The following is a 23798-nucleotide window of genomic DNA, read 5'->3' on the forward strand; positions in this document are numbered from 1 at the left end:
TGGATAGGTGATATGTGTTTCCCCTTGCTTGTTTATAACCTTCCTCTACAGTGGTGAGAAACTTAGCTCCCATTTATCTACTACTCCTTTGCTAAATATTCAATTCCTGTATACATGTATAGTGATTTCAGAACTGTTAATCCATAGCCCCATGGGAAACAGCTTTATCAACTAGGACACAGTTTTTATGTACAGTTCTTTTTTAGTCTTACTGACTTGACTCACTTCTAAGGTTACTTAGGTTAGTACCTTTTCTACCTACCTCCTTCAGTGAAGTTACTTTTTTTAAGTGAAGTTCTTTTATACATTTGTAATACAAGTATATTTGTGTGTATGTCACATTCCATTCTGAGATCTCCAGACCTCTTAAGTGATTTTTAAAAATTTGTGTACATTAAAGTTCAGTCTTTATGGTATAAATTTCTGTGGGTTTTGACAAATGTGTGGTGGTACATATTTACCATTGCAGTGTCATACAGAATAGTTTTATCACCCTAAAAAATACCCATGCTTTACCTATTCAACTCTTCCTCTACCCCTCAACCCTTGGTAATCACTCATCTGTTAACTGTCTATATTTATGCCTTTTCCATAATGACATATAGCCTTTTCAGACTGGTTTCTTTCACTTAACCAAATGCATTTAAGATTTATCAATGTCTTTTTGTCAGCTCATGTTTTCACTGTGGATGTACCACAGTTTGTTTATCCATTCACTTGCTGAAGGACATCTTGATTACTCCTAGTTTTCGGCAACTATGAATAAAGGTGCTGTATACATTTGCATGCTGGCTTTTATGTGGATGTAAGTTTTCAAATCAGTTGGGTAAATACCTAGGACCATAATTGCTGAATTTTATGGTTTGTTTAGTATTCTAGAAATTGTCAAACTATCCATTTTGTAATTCTCACCAACAATGAATAAGAGTTTATGTTGCATGTTCACCAGCAATTCATAGGAGTTAGTGTTTTTGCTTTTTAGCCATTCAAAATAAATGTTTAATGCTATCTCAGTGTTAATTTGCAATTCCTAATGATAGAGATGTTGGGCATTTTTAAGTGCTTATTTGCCAATTATATATCTTCTTTGATAAAGTGTCTGTTCAGTATTTTCCTGTTTTTAAAATTGTTTTGTTTGTTCTTATTATTGATTTTTAAGAGTTCTTAGTATATTTTGGACACAAGTCTTGTGTCCAAAAGTTTTGAGTCTTCTCACTGCAAGTCTTGTATAATATATGTTTTGGAAATACCTTCTCCCAACCTATGGTTTTTCTTTTTATTCTCTTAACAGTGTCTTTCACAGAGGAGAAGTTTTTAGTTTTAATATCCACTATCAGGTTTTTTTTTTCATGTATCTTGCTTTTAGTGTTTTATCAGTGACTCTGCTGCCAAACTCTAGGTCACATAGATTTTCTATTTTCTTCCCGAAGTTTTCTGGGTTTGCATGTTATATTAAGGTCTGTGGTCTATTTCAAATTAATTTCTGTGAAAGCCATGAGATCTGTGTCTTGGTCCTTGTTTTTTGGCATGTGGTTGTCCAGTTGTTTTAGCACCCTTTGATTATCCTTTCTGCATTGAGTTGCCTTTTGTGTCTTTTTTAAAATATATTTTTAAAAAGATTTTATTTATTTATTTATTCCTGAGAGACAGAAGAGGGAGAGACCTAGGCAGAGGGAGGAGAAGCAGGCTGCATACAAAGAGCCCGATGTGGAACTCGATCCCGGGACTCTGGGATCACGCTCTGAGGTGAAGGCAGACGCTCAATCGCTGAGCCACCCAGGCATTCCAGGTTGCCTTTTGTGTCTTTTCACAGATCAGTTGACTGTATTTTTATGGGTTTGTTTCAGGGCTCTTTATTCTGTTCCATTGATTTATCAGTGATATATGTGTCTATTTTTTTGTCAAAATTATATTGTCTTGATTATAGTAGAAGTCTTAAAATTGAGTACTGTGAGTCTTCCAACTTTATTTTCTGTATTTAGAACTGTGTTGCCTGTTTAGGTTTTTGCCTTCCCATATAAACTTTAGAATCATTTTGTCAATGTTTACAAATTAGCTTGCTGGAATTTTTATTGGGATTTGATTGAATCTGTACACTAAGTTAGGAAGAAATGACATCCTAACAGTATTGAGGCTTTTAATCCATGAACATGGACTGTCTTTGTTTAGAACTTTGACTTCTTTCATCATTGTACACAGATTCTGTACATATTTTGTTAGATCCATGTGGTTTTGGGCGGGTTTTGGTTTTTTTTTGATGCTATTAAAAATGTTTGTTTTTGTACCCCTGGAATAAATTCCATGTGATCACAACATGCAAGCCTTCTAATGCATTGTTGAATTCAGTGTGCTAATATTTTGTTGAATATTTTTGCCTCTGTGTTCATCAGGGATGTTGGCCTATAATTTTCTTTTTTTGTGGCATACTTGTTTGGTTTTGGTATCAAGGTAATTCTGGCCTTGTAAAATGTGTTTGGAAGAATTCTCCCCTCTTCTATGTTTTGAATTTAAGAAGGATTGGTATTAATTCTTCTTTGAATGCTTTGTAGAATTTACCAGTGAAGGCTTTTGGTCCTGGAATTTTGCTTGTTGGTTTTTGATTATTGAATCAATCTCCTTGCTAGTAATTGATATGTTTAGGTATTCTGTTTTTATTTTTCTGTTTCATCATGATACACTTTTGTAGGATGTGTGTTTCTAGAAATTTACCCATTTCTTCTAGGTTGTTCAGTTTGTTTGTGTATAATTGTTTATAGTAGTCTCTTATGACCCTTTGTATGTCTATGTTATCAGTTGTAACCTCTCTTTCATTTCTGTTTTGAGTCTTCTCACTTTTTCTTGGGAGTCTAACTAAAGGCTTATCAGTTTTATCTTTTCAAAGAACCAGCTCTTCATTTAATAGATTTTTCTGTTGTCTTTTTAGTCTTTGTTTCATGTATTTCTGCTCTAATCTTTATTTCCTTCTACCACCTTTGGGCCTTTGGGCTTCATTTGTTCTTTTTCTGATTCCTTGAGGTGTAAAGTTAGGTTGTTTATTTGAGCCTTCTCTTTTTTTTCTTGAAGTAGATATTTATTGCTATGAACTTCCCTCTCAGAATTACTTTTTGCTTAATCTCATAAATTTTAGTATGTTATTTTTCCATTTTTGTTTGTCTCAGGTACTTTTTTATTTCTCTCTTGATTACTTTGTTGACCCACTGGTTGTTCAGTAGCATGTTGTTTAATCTCCACATTCTTATAAATGTTCTAGTTTTCTTTTTATAACTAATTTCTAGTTTCATACATTTGTGGTTCAGTACTCACAAATCAGTGTATGTGATATACCACATTAACAAAAAGAAGGATAAAAATCATATGATCATCTTGGGGTGCCTCGGTGGCTCAGTTGGTTAAGCATCCAATTCTTGATTTTAGTTCAGGTCATGATCTCAGAGTGTGGGGTGGAGCCCATCACTGAACTCACATGCTTGACCTGGAATCTGCTGAAGATTCTCTCTCTCCATTTCTCTCTGCCCCTCCCCACCCCATAAAAAATCATATGATCACTCAGTAGATGCTTCTGCATTCGACAAAATTCAACATCCATTTATGATAAAAAAAAAAACTCTCAACAAAGCAGGTGTAGAGGGAATGTACCTCAATATCATAAAGGCCATATATGACAAGCACACAACTAATATCATACTTAACTATGAAAAGCCAGAAGCTTTTCCTCTAAGATCAGAAATAAGGCAAAGATGTCCATTTTCACCACTCTTATTCAACACAGCATTGGAAATCCTAACCAGACATTTAGGCAAGAAACAGAAATAAAAGGTATCCAGATTGGAAAGGAAGAAGTGAAATTGTCACCATTTGTAGATGACATGATATTATATCAAGAAAACCCTGAAAATTCCATCAAAAAACTATTAGAACTAATAAATGCATCCAGTAAAGTTGCAGGATACAATATCATTATACAAAAATATTTTGCATTTCTTTACTCTAATAATGAACTATCAGAGAGAGAAATTAATTTTTAAAATCTCATTTATAATTGCATCAGGAAGAGTAAAACATCTGTGAATAAATAAAACCAAGGAGGTGAAAGACCTGTATATTGAAAACTGTAAGACATTAATGAAGGAAATTGAAGATACAAATTAATGGAAAGATATTCCATTCTTATGGATTAGAAGAATTTATATTGTAAAATGTCCATAATACCCAAAGCAATGTACAGATACATGCAATTCCTAATGGCATTTTTCACAGAAATAAAAGAAGCAGAAAGATTGTATGTAACCACAAAAGACCTGAATAGCCAAAGCAGTCTTGAGAAAGAAGAACAAAGCCAGAGGCACCACACTCCTTGATTTCAGGCTACACTACAAAGCTATGATAATCAAAACCATATTATATTGGCAATAAGGACAGACACAGGGATCAGTGGAACAGAATAGAGGTCCCAGAAACAAGGCTACTACCCTTATATGGTCAGTTAATTTACAACAAGTGAGCTAAGAATATACAATGGAGATAGGATAGTTTTTTCAATAAATGGTATTGGGTAAACTGGACTGCTACATGCCAAAATGCAGCAGGATGGGGCACCTGGGTTGCTCAATCATTTGAGTGTCTAACTCTTGATCTCAGCTTGGGTCTTGATTGCAGGTTTGTATGTTCAAGCCCTGCATTGGTCTCTATGTCCAGGGTGGAGCCTACTTAAAAAAAAGAAAAGAAAAGAAACAGGATAAGTAGCTTACACCATACACAAAAAACTAACTCAAAATGGATTAAAAGCTTGACTATAAGACCTGAAACCATAAAACTTGTAGAAGAAAAGATAGTTCATTGACATTGGTTTTGGCAATGATTTTTGAAATCTAGTACCAAAAACAAAGGTAACAAAAGCAAAAATAAATGAATGGGACTATATCAAGCTACAAAGCTTATGCACAGGAAAGGAAACCATCAACAAAATGAAAGGACAACCTACTGAATGGTAGAAAATAATTATAAATCATATACCTGATAAAAAGCTAATAACCAAAATACAGAAAGAACTCACTACTTAATAGCAAAAACCAAACAATCCAATTAAAAAATGGGCAGAAGATCTGAATAGACTTTATTTCAAAGAAGACATACAGATGGCCAACAGTTATATGAAAGATGCTCAATGTCATTAATCAATAGAGGAATGCTGGACGAGTAAAGATGGTGGAGTAGTAGGGGGACCCTGAGCTTGCCTTGTCCCTTGAACACAGCTAGATCAACACTGAATCCTTTTGAACAACTAGGAAATAGATTTGAGGATTAAGAAAACAGTCTACAAAATTGGAAGGAGAGAATTTGGCAGATGCAAGGTTCAGATCTGTGAACTGGGGGGAGAAAAGCCATGGTGCTGTGAAGTGGAGGGAGCCCTTTTTATTTATGGAGTAAAATTGGAGAGGAAGAGAGCGGGAGAGAGAGTGGCAATATGCTGCAGTGGCACAATATACTACAGGGAGGGGATCCCCTTGGTTGACTGGGTTGACTGGGATTGCCACCCACCCCTCCTTGGAGTACATTTAGAAGAGGATATTTTGCCTCTCCAAGGACAACAGGCCCTCCGGGAGTCATCAAGCTGGCCATTTAGCAGCAGGGGAGAGAGGCCAGCACAGAGGGCAGATAACCCCATGGCAGCTTTTCTCTGTGCATCATGATAGAATCCAGCCATCATGCATGCTGTGCAGCTCTTTTTCTAGAATCGTGGTGCTGAGCGTGCTGGGAGAGAAACAGGTCCACATCTTGCTGGGCCCTTTAAGATCTGGAGGTTTGAATCCCAGCCACCAGCCAGAGATAAAACAGAACTATGGTCCTGAGGACACCAACCTGGGGCACAGACAGGTTGAGGGCAGCAGTCTGATGAAAGCCTAGGACATAGGAGAGGAGATTGTTCACTCTTCTGTGAGGGCCTCCTGAACAGCGGTGGCCATGCCTTCCCCTCCCCAGGGATCAGAAGGTGGGACCATCTTCCCCCAACCCACACCACTGCCTACCAGCACAGTTGGACTTCAGAGAGAAACACAGCATCTCTGATGGAGGCTGGAGTCCCTTGTACCACCACCATCCCCACAGCACCCCCACACCCCCGTGCCTGGCAGAGGCATCTTTGCAAAAGTAGGTCTCACTGTGAGCCAGTCCAGCAGGCCTATCCCTCAGAAGATCAAAACAGGGCTCACCCCCACCCCCACCCCCGTACCAGGTCTGCTGATTACATAGATTGCTCCAAAGGGTCAGCTTCAGTTCTGGTGGAAATAGAATCAGGCTTTCTTTTATTCTTTTTTTTTAATTTATTTCCCTTTATTTTGTTATTTATTCTTTTTTCCCCTTTTTTCTTTGGTATCACGCTTATAATTTTTTATTTGTTGGTTTGTTTCCTTTTCTTACTTTTTGGATCAGGCTTTTTTTGCTTTTTGTTTTCTTTTTTCCGTCCTTCTTTCTTATTCTTTGTAATCAGGCTTATAGTTTTTTGTTTGCTTTTTGTTCCTTTTCCTTTTTTCTTGGATCAGGCCTCCCCGCCCCCACCCCCCACCCCCACATATCTTAACAAATCAAAGCACACCCAGTTAAAGGTCCAGACATCCCTTAGTGCAAGCAGGGAGAAACTCTGTAGAGGACTGACCTGTGGGAAAGAGTAGCCAAAACAAAATAGCAGAGTGCACCCAGCATACATACACCAGAAACACTTCCTGAAGTACCAGACCCTGGACAGTGTATGACCCCTTCTTAATATAGTACTACTCTCAGAAGCAGGAAACGTAACAAATTTTCATAATACACAAAAGACAGAAACCTACACATACTGATTAAGACAGAAGTGTTCTTCCCAAAAGAAAGATCAAGAAAAAATCACAGCCAGGAATTTGCTCAAAACAGATATAAGCAATATATCAGAACAAGAATTTAGTAACAGTCATAAGAATACTTTCTGGGCTTGAAAGAAGCATAGAAGACAGCAGGAAAACCCTGGCTGCAGAGATGAACTAGTCAGGACAAATAAAAAATGCTATAACTGAGATGCAAAATGGACTGGATGTAATCACAGTGAAGATGAAAGAAGCAGAGGATTGAATAGGTGATATAGAAGATAAAATTATGGAAAATAATGAAACTGGAAAGAAGAGGGAAGGAAAACTATTAGATCATGAATATAGACTTAGGGAACTCAGCAATTCCAGTAAGTGCATAATATCCATATTATATGAGTCCCAGAAGAAGAAGTGCAGGAAAAAGAGGTGGAAGGTTTATTTGAATAAATTCTAGCTGAGAATTTCCCTAATCTGGGGAAGGAAACAGGCATTCAAGAGGTACAGAGAACTCTCCTCAAAATCAACAAAAACAGATCAACACCAAGACATATTATAGTAAAACTTGTGGGGATCCCTGGGTGGCTCAGCGGTTTAGCACCTGCCTTCTGCCCAGGGCATGATCCTGGAGTTCCGGGATCAAGTCCCACATCAGGCTCCCTACATGCAGCCTGCTTCTCCCTCTGCCTGTGTCTCTGCCTCTGTCTCTGTCTCTCTCTCTCTCTCTCTCTCTCTCTGTGTCTCTCATGAATAAATAAATACAATCTTTAAAAAATATATATAGTAAAACTTGCAAAATACAAAGATAATGAGAGCCTTCTCAAAGCATCCAGGGACAAAAGGTCTTTTACCTACAAGGGTAGACGCATAAAGTTAGCAGCAGACCTGTCCACAGAAGCTTGACAAGCCAAAAAGGAATAGCATGATATATTCAATGTGCTAAATGGGAAAAATATGTAGCCAAGAATACTTTATCCATCAAGGCTGTCATTCGGAAAAGAAGAAGAAATAGAGTTTCTAAGGCAAGCAAAAATGAAAGGAGTTCATGAATACTAAACCAGCTCTGCAAGAAATACTAACAGGGATCCTCTGAGCAGGAAAGAGAGATCAAAAGCAAAAAAGACTAGAACAGAGACAGTCTACAGAAACAGCGACTTTACAGGTAATACAATGGCACTAAATTCATACCTATCAATAATTACTCTGAATGTAAATGGACTCAATGCTTCAGTCAAAATACAGGGTATCAGAATGGATTAAAAAAAAAAAAAAGCAGGACCCATAGATATACTGATTACAAGTGACTCATTTTAGATCCAAAGACACCTCCAGGGGTGCCTGGGTGGCTCAGTCAGTTAAACATCTGCCTGCAGCTCAGTTCATGATCCCAGTGTTCTGGGATCGAGGTCCCATCAGGGTCCCTGGGAGCCTGCTTCTCCCTTTCCCTCTGTAGCTTCCCCTACTTGTTTCTCCCTCTCTCTCTCTCTCTCTCTCTCTCTTAAATAAATAAAATATTTAAACAAAAAAAACAAAGACACCTCCAGATTGAAAGTGAGGGAGTAGAGAACCTTCTATCATTCTAGTAGACATCAAAAGAAAGCCAGAGTACTCACATCAGACAAACAACATTTTAAACCAAAGACTATAATAAGAGATGAAGAAGGGTACTATATTATAATAAGGGGTCTATCCAACAAGAAGATCTAACAATTATAAATATTTATGTATAACCCCAACTTGAGAGCAGCCAAATATATAAATCAATTAATAACAAAAGAAAATCATTGATAATAATACAATAATAGTAGGGGACTTTAACACCCCACTCATAGCAATGGACAGATTATCTAAGCAGAAAATCAACAAGGAAACAAGGGCTGTGAATGATACACTGGACCAGATGGACTTAACAGACATATTCAGAGCATTTCATCTCAAAGCAGCAGAATATACATTCTTTTCTTTGCACATGGAACATTCTCCAGAATATATCACACACTGGTCACCAATCAGGCCCCAACCAATACAAAAAGATTGAGATAATACCATGCATATTTTCTGATGACAATGCTATGAAACTTGAAGAACAGGAAAAAAATTGGAAAGACCACAAATACATGGAGGTTAAAGAACATCCTAGTAAAGAATTAATGGCTTCACCAGGAAATTAAAGAAAAAATTAAAAAATACATGGAAGCAAATGAAAATGAAACAATGGTGGTCTTAAGAGAGAAGTATATAGCAATATGGGCCTTCCTCATTCTTGAGGAGAAAAGTCTCAAATACACAACCCAACTGTACACCTAACGGAGCTGGGAAAAGAACAGCAAATACAGCCTAAAACCAGAGAAGAAGGGAAATAATTAACATTGGAACAGAAATAAATGATACAGGAATCAAAAAACAGTAAAGCAGATCAATGAAACTAGAAGCTGGTTCTCCAAAAGAACTAACAGAATTGATAAACCCATAGTCAGACTTATGAAAAGAGAAAGGACCCAAATAAAATCAGAATGAAAGAGGAAAGATTGCAACCAACACTGCAGAAATAAAATTAAAAGAGAATATTATGAGCAATTATATGCCAGCAAATTGGGCAATGTGGAAGAAATGGTCAAATTCCTAGAAACATATAAACTACCAAAACTGAAACAGGAAAAAATAGAAAATTTGAACAGATTCATAACCAGCAAAGAAATGGAATCAGTAATCAAGAATCTCCCAAAAAATAGGGGAATGCAAATCAAAACCATGATCTGTCACCTCACACTTGTTAGAATGGCTATTATCAAGACAAGAAATAACAAGTGCTGGCAAAGACATGGAGAAAACGAACACTTGTGCACTGTTAGTAGGAGTTTAAATTGGTGCAGCCACTATAGAAAACAGTGTGGAGGTTTCTCAAATAATTAAAAATAGAACTACCATATGATCCAGCAATTGTACTTCTGGGTATTTACCCAAAGAAAACAAAAACAGTAATTCAAAAGACATATACATTCTGCCACATTCATTGCAGTATAATTTATAATAATCAAGATATAGAAGTCACCTAAGTGTCTACCAATGGATGAATGGATAGTGTTATATATACAATGGAATACTATTCATCCATAAAAAAGTGAAATCTTGCCATTTGTGACAGCGTGGATGGACCTTTTGCTAAGCTAAATGTCAGAGAAATTTGATCTCTCTTATGTATGGAATCTAATAAATAAAAACAAAAACAGAAAAACCAAAAAGCAAGCTCATAGGTAAAGAGGACTGATTAGTTGCTGCAAGAGGCTGGGGCTGGGTAATAGGTGACTGAGAGAAATGGAAGAATTTTTTTAATATAAATTGAATAAAAATGTTTAAAAAGCAAGCAAGAAAGAAACCAACTATCCTCAGCTCTGCTGAGTACCCAAGGCCTACCGTTGTTGCACTTGAACACAGCGGGATACAAACTACCTTACCAAAAGTATGACACTACAGACTCACGTCAGTTGGCCTAAATTCCAAGTTGCTTCATTTAGAAAACTAGGGGATTGAGTTGGCATTTAAGATTAAAGAATTTTGTTTTCAATTCCAAATTCTGATTTTTTACTGTTGTTATATAGAGAAAGCAAATGATTTTTTATTTTGGTTTTACATCGTATGACCTTGTTGTACTTGCTTATTAGTTCCAGGAGTTTTTTTGTAGATTCTTTGAAATTTTCTGCATAGTCATGTCAACTAGAAATAAAGGTAGTTTTGGGCAGCCCTGGTGGCACAGCAGTTTAGCGCCGCCTGCAGCCCAGGGCGTGATCCTGGAGACCCTGGATCGAGTTCCATGTTGGGCTCTCCATATGATGCCTGCTTCTTCCTCTGTGTCTCTGCCTCTCCCTCTCTCTGTCTCTATGAATACATAAATAAATAATCTTTTAAAAAATAAATAAAAAAATAAAGGTAGTTTTATTTCCTTTCCTGCAATCTTTATTATATATATATGTATATATATTTTTTATCTTACTGCACTAACTAGATTCAGTATTCCTTTAATATTTCTGTATCGTCACTAGGGTTCTCTTTCTCCCTGTTTCAGAGGATATATCTTTTTTTCATTCACAAATATTCATTTAGAAGAAAACTAAGATAATATTTGCATACCAGGAGATTGCAGTCTGGTGCCCGAGTCACCAAGTGAACTGATGACTGATCACAATATGATATGACAAGTAGTGTGATAAAGATGTGCATTAAGAACAGAAATTGTTGCTTTATTGCCCCTTGATATTCTTTCTACCTCCCTTTAAAGATGTCTTCTCTACTTGCCTTTTCTGTCATTCATGTTCTCTCTTCTAGGGCCTCTTTCCTCAGCCTAAAAATATAGTTCTATTTTGACCATTAAAATAAAAAGGGAAAAATCAACAAACTATTTGCTAACAAACTTCGCAATACAGTAGTCAGAACCCTTGTTTCTTCACTTAACCACATTTTCTGTCCACCCCTTACACGGTGGTGAGATATTCTCTCAGCAGTACTCTCTCCAAGGCGACCCTCTGGGTAAGATGAGATTGCTTTAGCACTTGTTTAGTTTGAGGTGTCCCTAGCTCATCCACATCATTTTGTGTAGCACGCAGTTGGATATACAGGTTTGAACTCTAAAGGAGAGCACAGGTGATTAGGAATCAACAGGCTTTTTGCAGTTGATAGTGAAACCATAAGCAAAAATAGGATTGCTAAAAAGTGTTTAAAGAAAATTACAAGTTGCAACTTCTCCCTAGACTACTTACTTCACACTCATTTGCGCAATGAACTCCTTATCCTTCAGGAGTCATCTTGGACGTTGATTCCTCTGGAAAGGGGGAATGTTTCATGATGCTCTTCTATGCTTCAGTTGAGGAAGTGCTCCTATATATGGATCCAGTATGGTATCTTCTCTTTACCTCTGAGAATATTTATTTGACTTCATCTACTTTCTACCTCTTTCTACTAAACTGTGCGTTTCTCAAGGACAAAAAATATTTTAGCACACTGCCTGGCACACAGTATTTAATATATATTTAATTCTGAATCAACAGCTATATCTATAATATATACTTGTCTTTATAGTAAAACCTTTATAATAGATTTTACCCAACTTTTACTCCTTATTATGTAGCATAGTGCACATGATTATCATCAGCACAGACTGTATTCATATTAAAATGAATTCATTTTAAAATGAATAAGGTACATAATACTGGTACTGAAGTATTTTCCTTTTGCAATTCTTAAACCAAATGTGATAAGTATTTGGTTAGGAGGTGTAGAGGGGATTGCTTGTTTATGTTTTGTTTTTTGTTTTTTGTTTTTTTGCTTCTCTGACACTCCTCTGCTCCAGAGTATCATTTGTATCAGTAATGTAAATTACACATCAAAATTACTGTTATTTTAGTGTGCCTCAAACAGTTGTCTTCTGAATTAAATGCTTTGGAGGATGACTTCTCAAAATCATTTCATAATTTTATCATTTCTAAGTTTATACAGTAATATTTCTTCTTTTAAATGTATATTAAAGTTTCTATTTGCTGTTAAACAGTATCATAATAGAACAGAAAAAGCATAAAGGACAAGGAAAAGAAAAATTTCATTTCAAAGACAAATTAGCCCTTATATTTGTTCTACAAACATAAGATATATAATCATAAATCTTTTATTTTTTATTTTTTTTTTAATTTTTATTTATTTATGATACACAAACATACAGAGAGAGAGAGAGAGAGAGAGAGAGAGAGGCAGAGACACAGGCAGAGGGAGAAGCAGGCTCCATGCACCGGGAGCCCGACGTGGGATTCGATCCTGAGGCTCCAGGATCGCGCCCTGGGCCAAAGGCAGGCGCTAAACCGCTGTGCCACCCAGGGATCCCTCATAAATCTTTTAATATAAAAGAATGTTTTAGAATTTTAGAATGTTTAGAATGCAGTGATAAATTAATATGAATGTTATTTCCTATTGTATGTTTCTGTCAGTTTTGTGGAATTGACAATTGTGGTTGATATTTTGAAATATATCAGCTTAAAATAAGTAGCCACTCTTTCTTAAAAGTACTGGTAGTATGTTAGTAAATATAATAACCTGTTTTATAAACCTGGATTATCTGTAAAAAATCTAATGGAATTTGAGTGTTTTGTCTTTGGTGCCCTCTTGTGGATTTTTTATAAACTGCTTGTAACAACAACGATTTTTAAAGATGTTATTTTTTTATTTTTAAATATTTGATTTTTATAATCTTTATACTTTGTTAATCTTTTGACATGCTTTTGGCTGTAAGAGAAAAAAAGAAAAATCATGGTTAAAGTTGCTTTTACTTTTTAATTTACTCTCTTGTATATTAGTATTGTGCACAGGGGATGTAAGATAATCTTTTGTTTGGAAACTTTTAATATAATGCCAAGAACTTGTGCAGTCTTGCTTTGTGGAGCCTCTGAAGTCCTGCCCACACACCTTCTCACTATTTAGGTTTGTACTGATGAACAAGTCTTTTATGACTTTTGGAGATCTTAAATGCTTTGATGTAACTTAAAACCATGCCTGTGAACATGCAAAAAGTTAGGATCCTTGAAGGCAGAAGTTTCTGTTTGTTAAAGACAGGTATGTCAAAGACAGCAGCTGTAGAAGCCCTTATGCTGCTCTTGTAGTAAAATAGAAGGACCACCTACTTATAGCAGTGGGAAGAAAGTTCACTCTTTGTACACGTTTCAGACACTATAAATCTTGGTAGCTTTTAATTGGTAAATACCAATTTCTTACTTTTTTCAGCCTGTCAGACATTGAAGCGGTGCTTAAGGGCAGCTGTTTGAAGGAGAATATTTTTTGATGCTTTCTCAGTATTTCTTAGCTTAGTTGGGTTGAATGTGGTATTAATGAGACCAAAGTTAACCAGCTGATTCTGCTGTGGGCCATTTTGCTGGTAACACAGAAACAATAGACACTACAGGGTTTATTGATAAAGAGGCAGTGAGGTAAGTAAGGAAGGCAGTGTTTGGAAGTGGAAATTTGAAGGTAATGCTCGGTGTGTCACACCAGTATTTTCACCTTGCTATATAGCACAGAGGTATTTTTATTTCATTTGTACATTGGGCTCTTCCAGGATGTGAGAAATACAAGCAAATGTACCCTTTGACTTTTGCCTTTACTAATTCAAGTAATAACTCAGATTTATTTATTGACACATGTTAGCATTTTAGCAGAATCAACAACTTCAAATTTAGTTATGAACAGGGAGAAAAGTGAAAGATTCCTGCCATACTCTCCCCCAATTGTATGTCCATTCCCTTGAAGTTGTACAGTACATGCCTTGTTGATTTCTTATTTGACCCTTTCACCACAAATTGATCATAAGATTTCAGTGCCTTCATCATGTGATGAAGTAGCAAATTCCATTAGGTTTTTTAGTTACAAATAACTGGCATTGTCTATTTTCTGTCTTCATCTATTCAAATGAGAATCTTTCACACTATTTTCTTTAGCTTCAGTTTCATCTCTTTAAGTTCAGAGTATTGGAGTTATTTTGATACTTAACTGTCCAGAAAGTTTCTGTAATATATTGATTCTTCTTTCAAGATTTCTTTCAGATTTGACTTGTGGTTTCTGTTTCTATAGACCTTTTCAGTACTGTGAGGCTGTGATTACCTCGAATCTGGATTTCAGTAATAACCTGATTCCAAACTCTCTTTCTCCAGTTTTCTCCTAGTCATCCTTTAGTTTCCAAGGTTCCTGTCACTTCTCTGCCAAGCAGTTCATGCAGGTTCTTAGTGTATAGAGTACTCTATAAACTGTAGGTCACTTTTTAATGCAGTCAAACTGACTTAATGCCTTCCCTTATAGCCAGAATATTTCTACTTTTGTACTTGTTTTTTTCCAATCTAGAATGCCACTGTATACTCCTAATTTTTATCCTAGAAATTTTTGTCTTAGAAAGATGCAACTTTCTAAGGGGGTTAACTTAATTTTAAGGAAGGTGTGTTAATTCTGTTTGTTGTTCCTACCCATTCTCGGTACCTTGTTTATTATTTATCTTTTGGATTGTGAATTCAACTCTTGCTTGATTTTATTTCTGAGAATGGTGTGAGTTCTGGGTTGAAGATTGAGTTTGAGTCCCTACCCAGAGTAGATTTTTGTTTCCATCAGGCACCCCAGGTACTTCATAGTAGGAATGCATTTTGCTAATTTCTCTGCATGAGGTTCCCCAGACCTTGTGGGTAATGCAAGTACATTTTTTCTTGTTCACACTTTAACTGAGGTTGTAGGCCCTCAAAATCCCCAACTTTATGCAGTGGTTTCAGTTCCACTTTGGAGAGAACTCAAAGACTTGTCACTTGTCCCCTTTTATCCACTAAAATGGAAACCCCATCCCTATCCCACCTCCATCATCTTAAGCCTCTAGGGCAGCCCTTAACGTCAGATTTAGCTTATTCTCACTGTTTCCCAGCTTCCTTTGGCGCCCTTGCAAATTTCCTTTAATATCTTGAAAGCTCAGTTATGCATTTAGAGTATGTTTGTTACATTGTTTGCTGTTTCAGTGTCATCCTGATTAGCACTTCTAAAGGGTTTGAAAGATGTCCACACCACTATAATATTGCAATTTCTTGTATAATTGGTTCACTTGTATATCTTACACATTCATTTTTTCCCTTAAAAATAGTTTTGGGGAAAAAAACATATAAGTATTTTATGGTATAGCAGGATGTATTCTCAGTGGAATTGTCTAGTTGAATCAAAACTGTTAAGATCACTGCTATATGCTGTTAATGTGCTGTTGTATAATTGTAATAAATAGTAATAAAGATGTAATTAATATTTCAAGAAGAGAAATAATTAGAATATTTCTAATTAGAAGGACACCTATTTAAGGGTAGTCTGTCTCATTAATGTTATAAATAGAAAATGCTTTATTAAAGTGTTTGTGTAAGTATCTTTAAAATCAAAGAGTAGATGAATATTTACAAAATCCTTTTAAAGTAATAAATATTACATGTGTGAAGATACCTAATGCAAAGTCTGATTATTTCTCAGACTGTTACAGCATAAATCTGTCTTAGCAATGGAGTAGGATTTCCTAATAATGTTTTCAAATATTTGTATTCCATGTGGATTTTATGATTCATAACCTGGATTATCATCAGTACTCTGTTTTGCATTCCTGGCACATGATGACCACTGATTGAAATGCTATTGTATTCCTTACTGGAATTGGCTCCTTTCTACAGTGGAGAAGCATCTGTTCCACAGACCCTTTTTCTATAAATCAACATATTTTTCTTCTGCTTTTCTTTTGTGAGGAATTACAGAGTATATATCAATGAAGTATAACTTTGGAAAAACATTTTAAATAACTTCTATTGAAAATGCTAAAAATACCAAATGAAATTTTAATACTCTAAAATATCAAGAATAATTTGAGTTAATCATTTTTAAAAGTAAAAAGTGTTAAAAAAAAAAAAAGTAAAAAGTGTTACTGAAAGGTTTTTACCACCATCACCAAGTGTTCAAGTCTTCAAATTTCATATAAACCAGTTCTCATTCCATTTGTACTTTATTAATTACTGTTGGATTGCCACCCTTTGATTAGTGAATTGAGTCTTCTGGTTTTTTTTTTGCATTGCTATTTTTTTACTGCCAGTTTGTAAATTAGATTAGCGTTCTTTAGGAAAGTGACTATATAAGTGAAAATAATATGCTGTAAAAGCAGTCCCTTCCAAACTTGGTTCCTGTTTTTATAATTTTATAGATTGTCTGAGCCAGTTGTGTTAATCCAGAGGTGCAACTCTCATTATCCCCTTGTAGATTCACCTCTAATATGGCATATAGGAGGACTAAAAGTATTATTTCATACCAACCAAATGGAATGTTTCTTAAGTTTGTCATAGCACTGAATCTTACAAGGATAAGAGAGAAATGACTCACACGTATAAAAATAGATTTAGTGTTTTGGGAATTACACTGGTTGCAACCATGATAAAATAAGATATTAAACTAGCAGTCAATTTTTTAAAAGAACTGGTAGAAAATCAACTTTTTGCCTTCTTCAGTAGGGTCTACTAGAAAGAGTAAATTCAAGTTTCTGGGGGTTTTTTTGTTTGTTTGTTTTTTTTTTTAACTTTTGGACCAAGTACAAATCTTTTGGTTTGTGTGTATGTCAGTTTCTTTCTCTTAACAAAAACATGCTCTGGCTAACTTGTAATACAAATTCAGCTAAACTTGAGAAATGCTGTAAATAATTTTAAAGCCTTATAAAATTAGAATTTAGATCTTGGGCTTTGGAATCAGAAAGACCTCATTAGAATCCTTACCCCTCTACTTATTGTATGACCTTAGACAAATTATTAAACTCATTTGAATTTCAGGTTCATCATTTGCACAATAGAGTTAATAATATCTTACATAATTGATAAGACCATTAATGGAAATATTCTACAGAAAGTGCTTAGTATAGTACTTCTACATAATTGATAACTGTTTTCATGGTTATTAGAGAAACGATCAACTAATAATTCTAGTTAATAGCATTATTTTCCCTCTCAAAGTTTCTTCAATAGCCATTCTGTATTTTAAAACATTAAATTAGTTGAAATAAATTTCTACTCTAGAACTTACATAACACTGTCCTTAGTTCTATGCTTTGGCACTACTTCATAATAAGGGCTTTGACATTAGTTTAATAGATACGTGTAATAAGAACAAGCTTTGTTCTCAATACCAGGAATATAACTGTTAAGATTTAGTTATTGCACTTAGAGATTTTAGGATCTAATGGGAGATTTGGACAAGTCAAGTGTATAGACGACTATTACAGTATTGTGTAGTAAGCATATGAATGGCCTAAGTGTGAGGTGCTATGACAGTACAAAATATGACACTTAATTCAGTTTCAGAGTGTCTGAGCTGAGAAGGGATGTCTGAGTCTGGTTCTGTTAAAAAAAAAAGTAACATATCACTCAAATTTATGCATATATGTTACATATATAGTGTGTATCTTTTAAGACCTAATTTAAGGGCAGCCTCCTCTGTGAGGCTTTCTTCATTTGTTATAGGTAGAGTTAGAGGCTCTACTCTTGGTACTCCCATTGTACTTTGCCAACACTTTTCTCATAGTGCTTAGCAAATTGCCTTGGAATTTATTGTTCACATCAGTCAGTTTCTCTTAGACACTAACTCCTTAAAAAAAACAAAATGGAGCAAAACTGTTTCGTATTTATCTTTGTATCTCCAATGCCTGGTCTACTCCTTGACATACTGTAAATTTATAATAAGTGCTTATTGAATGATTAATAAGTGAAAATATAAATAGAGCCATTCATTAAATAAATTTTTAATAAGTACCTATTAATGTGCCAATTGTATGAAGCATTGGGAATTCATCAGTAAAAAAAGAAGCTTCTGCCTTCAAACCTACATTCTAGTGGTAGAGAAAAGGCTTTGAAGCATACAGAAGGATAAAAGATTGATGGAGATTTTAATGTTAACTTGGTGGCAAAAAAAGTCTCACTGAGGTTGTAACATCCAAGCAGGGACTTGAGTTTAGTAAAGGATAAAGCTCTCTTGTGGAAGAGAGTTCCAGCTTGAGAGATCAGCCAATTTAAAAGCTCCAGGAGCAACATGCTTAGAATGCTAGAAGAAACAGCCAAGGAGGCCAGCATAGCTGGGACTTGGTGAGTGAGAAGGAATATGATAGGAGATAGGCTTGGCAGATATTACTGAGTCAAATGACATTTGGCCGAGAAAGATTTTGGATTTTATTCTAAGTATGATAGGAGGCCAAATTCAGGGTTTCAAGCAGGAGAATAACATAATGTGATTGATTTATCTTTTGAAAAGACCAATCTGTTATTTGGGAGGCTGACGTGGGCAAATGTGAAAACTGTGCAGAAGCTGTTTTTTTAAATAGTTTTTTAACAATTTACATATATGTATATAGTTTACATATATAGTGTATAATTTTTAACAATTTTAATAGCTGTTTTTAATAATATAAATAAGAGAAGATGGTGGGTTTCATTAGGATGGACCAAATAATTTGTAGAAGACTTTGGGAATAGCAGCTGGTTATTGACATAAGTTATTAAAATTGTAAAGCTGTACATATATCTTAAGCATTCAAGTAGATCAAAAAAAAATTTTTTAAGGTTTTATTTATTTATTCATGAGAGACACAGAGGCAGAGAGAGAAGCAGGCTCCCTGCGGGGAACCTGATGTAGGACTCGATCCCGGGACTCCGGGATCACGACCTGAGCCAAAGGCAGATGCTCAACCACTGAGCCACCCAGGTGTCCCTAGATCAAAAATATATATATATATTTTTTTATCTATGATAGTCATACAGAGAGAGAGAGAGAGAGAGAGGCAGAGACACAGGCAGAGGGAGAAGCAGGCTCCATGCACCGGGAGCCTGACGTGGGATTCGATCCCGGGTCTCCAGGATCACGCCCTGGGCCAAAGGCAGGCGCCAAACCGCTGCGCCACCCAGGGATCCCCAAAAATATTTTTTAAATTTATTTGAGAGAAAGGCAGAGACATAGAGGGAGAAGCAGGTTTCCTGCAGGGAGCCCAATACAGGACCTGATCCCAAGACCCCAGAATCACACCCTAAGCCGAAGGCAGACTCTCAACCACTGAGCCACCCAGGTATCCCCAAGTAGATCAGAATTTAAATGGAAATATGGTACTTGCATTTAATAGAGCAGGGACTAAGAAATAATAGGAATTGCTTTCTTATTTCCATCTTTGCATTTAGACATTTGTCCTTGGGGGGGACGTCTCTTACTTTCTATAAACCTCATTTTTTTCAGATATATAAAATGAGAGGTTGAATTATTACAGGTTCATGATTTTATAGTTCTGTGAAAAAGTAAATATATAATGAATGCTTACTGTATATGGAATACCAGATGAAACACTAAAGTAGATTCAGAGGTACTGTAAGGCATTCTCATCTATAAGATACTTACATTTATAAAAGATTTTACAGAACAGGTATTCACAGTATGAGATCATAAATTTAAAAGCAGAAGTGTATGATGCAAATTATAAGTTCTATAGAAGTTTGGAAAAGGGGATAATTAATAGACTGAATTAGCCATGAAGGTAATAGATACTTGATCTGGGACTATATAACTTTTACTTAAAATAGATAGAGAGGAAAGAGCATTCTGGGTACAGAAGACATGAACAAAGAGGAAATCATAATGACATGGCATGGCATGGGTTTATAGCAGCTGGAGATTCAGTGAAGGTCAGCGTAACTAAATTAGAAGATATGTGAACAATGGGAAAATAGGATTAGCCAGCTAAAATAAGGTAACATAGAAGACATTTCAATCTAAGCAGAAATGTTTAGTTTTTACTTCAGGCAAGAGCTGTGGTCATTAGAGAGTAGGATATTATGATACAATAATATTCAAGAAAGTTTGGTGCAGTATATGGACTTTGAAGGAGTGTGAAACTACTTTGTTCCTAGTAACATGTAGGCATTTTGCATGTCTTTTTTCATAACTCCAATGAAAGGAGCTAAAGTCTAGAGAATTTAAATAGCTTGCCTAAAGGTCTTATGTCTGTTAAGTGATTTGAGCCAGGATTTGAACTAATATCTGTCTGATTCTAGAAAGTCAGGACGGGTGAGACTGTTTATCAGGGAACTTTTCTTTTACTTCCCAAGTATGAGGTAAGGAATTTACTCAGTAGCACTGGGATAGAAAAGAAGAGATGGAGCTGGGAGAGAGATTCCTGAAGAATTCGCTGACTGAATATGGGGAATCAAAGAGAGAGTAAACCTAAGAAGACCTGTTAACTTTTTTACTCTCAGGTAGCTAATGAAGATTACTGTGCTCTGTAGTGGTTGTTGTTGGGGATGTGATGGCAGCAGACAGGAGAGACTAAAGAGGTGGATGTTGGTAATGACTGCATTAATACTGTGAATGTACTTAATGCCACAGAACTGTACATTGAAAAATTATTAAAATGGCAAATTTTGTGTTATATATATTTATCATAATTTTAACAGAAAGAGTCAGTTGCATTGTACAAACTCATGTAAACGTTCTGGCTGTTAGAATAGTGCCAACATATTCTGCCATTAGTGTGCTGTCTTGTATTTGTTTTGTCACCATATTCTTTGCTTTGCATTTGTTGATAATTTACCTATCTTAATCCTTATTTTAGTCTTTATATTTAAATTCAGTTAATTAACATGTAATGTATTATTGGTTTCAGAGGTAGAGGTCAGTGATCCATCAGTCTTTTTTTTTTTCCATCAGTCTTATGTAACACCCAGTGCTCATTACATCACGTGTCTTCCTTAATGTCCATTACCCAGTTACCCCATTCTCCCACCCACCCCCCCTCCAGTAATCCTCAATTCATTTCCTATGATTAAGAGTCTCTTATGGTTTGTCTCCCTTTCTGATTTTGTCTTGTTTTATTTTCCCCTCCCTTCCCCTCTGATACTCTGTTTTTTTTCTTAAATTCCACATGAGTGAGATCATATGATAATTGTCTCTCAGATTGAATTATTTTGCTTAGTATAATACCATCTAGTTTCATCCACGTTGTTGCAAATGGCAAGATTTCTTTTTTTGACAGCTAAGTAGTATTCTATTATATATATAATAATTATACACACACACACCCCACCATCTTCTTTATCCATTCATTTGTCAGTGGACATCTGGGCTCTTTCCATAGTTTGGCTATTGTGGATATTGCTGCTATAAACATTGGGGTGCAGGTACTCATTTGGATCACTGCATTTTTATTTTTAGGGTAAATACCTAGTAGTTTGATTCATGGGTCGTAGGATAGCTCCATTTTCAACTTTTTGAGGAACATCCATACTGTTTTCCAGAGTGGCTGCACCAACTTGCATTCCCACCAAGAGGGAACGCTTGTACGTTCCCCTATCTCCATATCCTTGCCAACATCTGTCATTTCCTGACTTGTTAATTTTAGCCATTCTGACTAGTGTAAGGTGTATCTCATTGGGGTTTTGATTTATATTTCTCTGATGCCAAGTGATGTAGAGCATTTTTTCATGTGTCTTTTGGCCATTTGTATGTCTTCTTTGGAGAAATGTCTGTTTATGTCTTCTGCCCATTTCTTGATTGTTAATCCTTATTTTAAAAAACAACTAGCAACCTTCCATTTCATCAAACAATTTCTGTTGCTTGAACTTTAATTATTTAGAACCTTAGGTTATTTGGGATAACGTTGGCTCTTATGATAACACTTATGTGTGTGTCTTTATATTAATGTTAGTAGTTATAATAATATTTTTCATTATTAAAAGTAAAATGTTCTTAAATTATTATAAAACATTTATATAAATATTAGGAGGAGTATGGGCAAAAGGGTGAAAGGGAGTTGGAGCTATAGGTTTTCAGTTATGTAATAAATATTTCATGTAGGGTCACCTGGGTCGCTCAGTGGTTGAACATCTGCCTTTGGCTTAGGTCATGATCCCAGGATCCTGGGGTCAAGCCCTGCATTGGGCTCGCTGTGGGAAGCCTGCTTCTCCCTCTGCCTGTGTCCCTGCCTCTCTCCCCATGTGTCTCTCATGAATAAATAAATAAAATCTTTAAAAAAATAATAAATAAATAAGTCAGTCAGTCAGTCATGAAGATGAAAGATGTAGGATAGAGAATATAGACAATGGTATTTATAATAGTATTATATGATGACAGATGGTAGCTACATTTGTGGTAAGCATAGCATAATATAGAGAAATGTTGGATCACTATTTCACTTGAAACTAATGTAACATTGTATGTCAACTGTAAGTCAGTAAAAAAAGGATACTATACTTGTCATGTTGTTAAGGATTAAGAAATCCAGCTGCCTTAGAAAAGTCTTCCTTCATTGCAGTATTTGTGCTTGCAGGATGAAGATGAGCTGGATTCCCACACCATGGTGAAGACTAGCTCAGAGAGTGTGGGCACGATGAAGGCCACGAGCACGATGAGTGAAGGAGCCCAGACCATGATTGAACATAATAGCACAATGTTAGAGTCTGACCTGGGGACCATGGTTATAAACAGTGAAGATGAAGAAGAAGAAGATGGAACTATGAAAAGTATGTGGTTTTTCCCTTTGATTTTAAAAGCACATTTCTATCAAAACCAGGATAGTTCTTATATTTTACAGCCAGTTGTGTAAAATTTTGTTTTTGGGCATGATTTAACAGTAAAAAAAAGTATGGATAAATACATTTTAAAAAATGTAATACAGTACATCTTTAACTTAGGTTATGGAACTTTTTTCTGTTAAAAGATGCTAGCCCATAACTTAACTTAATTTGGAAATTATTTTAGAGATAAAGAGATAGCATTCCTAACATTTACTTTTCCAATAAGAAAGTGAACATGAAAATCTATTTCAGTAAATACAACATAATATTATTTCATGTTGTCTAAATTATCATTTAAGCCACATTGGTAGGGGGTGCAAGCTAAGAGAAGAAATAGGGGATTGTTTTGGAAAAGAAGAAGCACTGGAAAGAAGGATCAAGAGACAGGGATACTCATGCAGAAAATTTGGTTCAGTGCATATTTACTACCGCCTGTCTTGTGTGTGGCGCAGTACCAGGTGTGCTGCAGGGGCTAGAATGATGATTAAGACGTTCTCTCTCATTTGTTGCTTACAGAATAATGAAGATAGAGATACTTTCACAGACTAGCATTCCTTTTTGTGTATATATAGCTTTTAAGATTGCACTTAATAAGGTAGAGCATTGTGATTTCACAGTTCTAGGCAAAAGCAAATTAATTATCTCCTGACACCTACTGCCCTACTTCTTCCCACTCCTACCATGATCACATGTGGTCAGTGTCAAAGTCTAAGCAGGAGGCTGTTTTCCACTACACAGGATTGCTTCTAAATGGCACAGAAGCAGTAATACATGATTTCTTGCATTATAAAGCCTAGAAAGTTATAAATATTCAGGGATTTGCTGCTATTATAAAATGGAA

General features: G+C 35.7%; 1 protein-coding gene across 2 annotated transcripts in view; it reads left to right on the forward strand.

The window, feature by feature from the left end:
• STK3 (serine/threonine kinase 3) overlaps nt 1-23798 on the forward strand; it is a 272048-nt gene that overhangs the window by 165674 nt on the left and 82576 nt on the right. For both annotated transcript variants that reach the window (XM_072734231.1, XM_072734232.1), the window contains exon 9: nt 22711-22903. In XM_072734231.1, coding sequence (XP_072590332.1) covers nt 22711-22903 — 193 coding nt within the window. The remainder of the gene's footprint in view (nt 1-22710; nt 22904-23798) is intronic.

The sequence above is a fragment of the Vulpes vulpes genome, chromosome 13 (genome assembly GCF_048418805.1).
Source record: "Vulpes vulpes isolate BD-2025 chromosome 13, VulVul3, whole genome shotgun sequence".
Lineage (NCBI taxonomy): Eukaryota > Metazoa > Chordata > Mammalia > Carnivora > Canidae > Vulpes > Vulpes vulpes.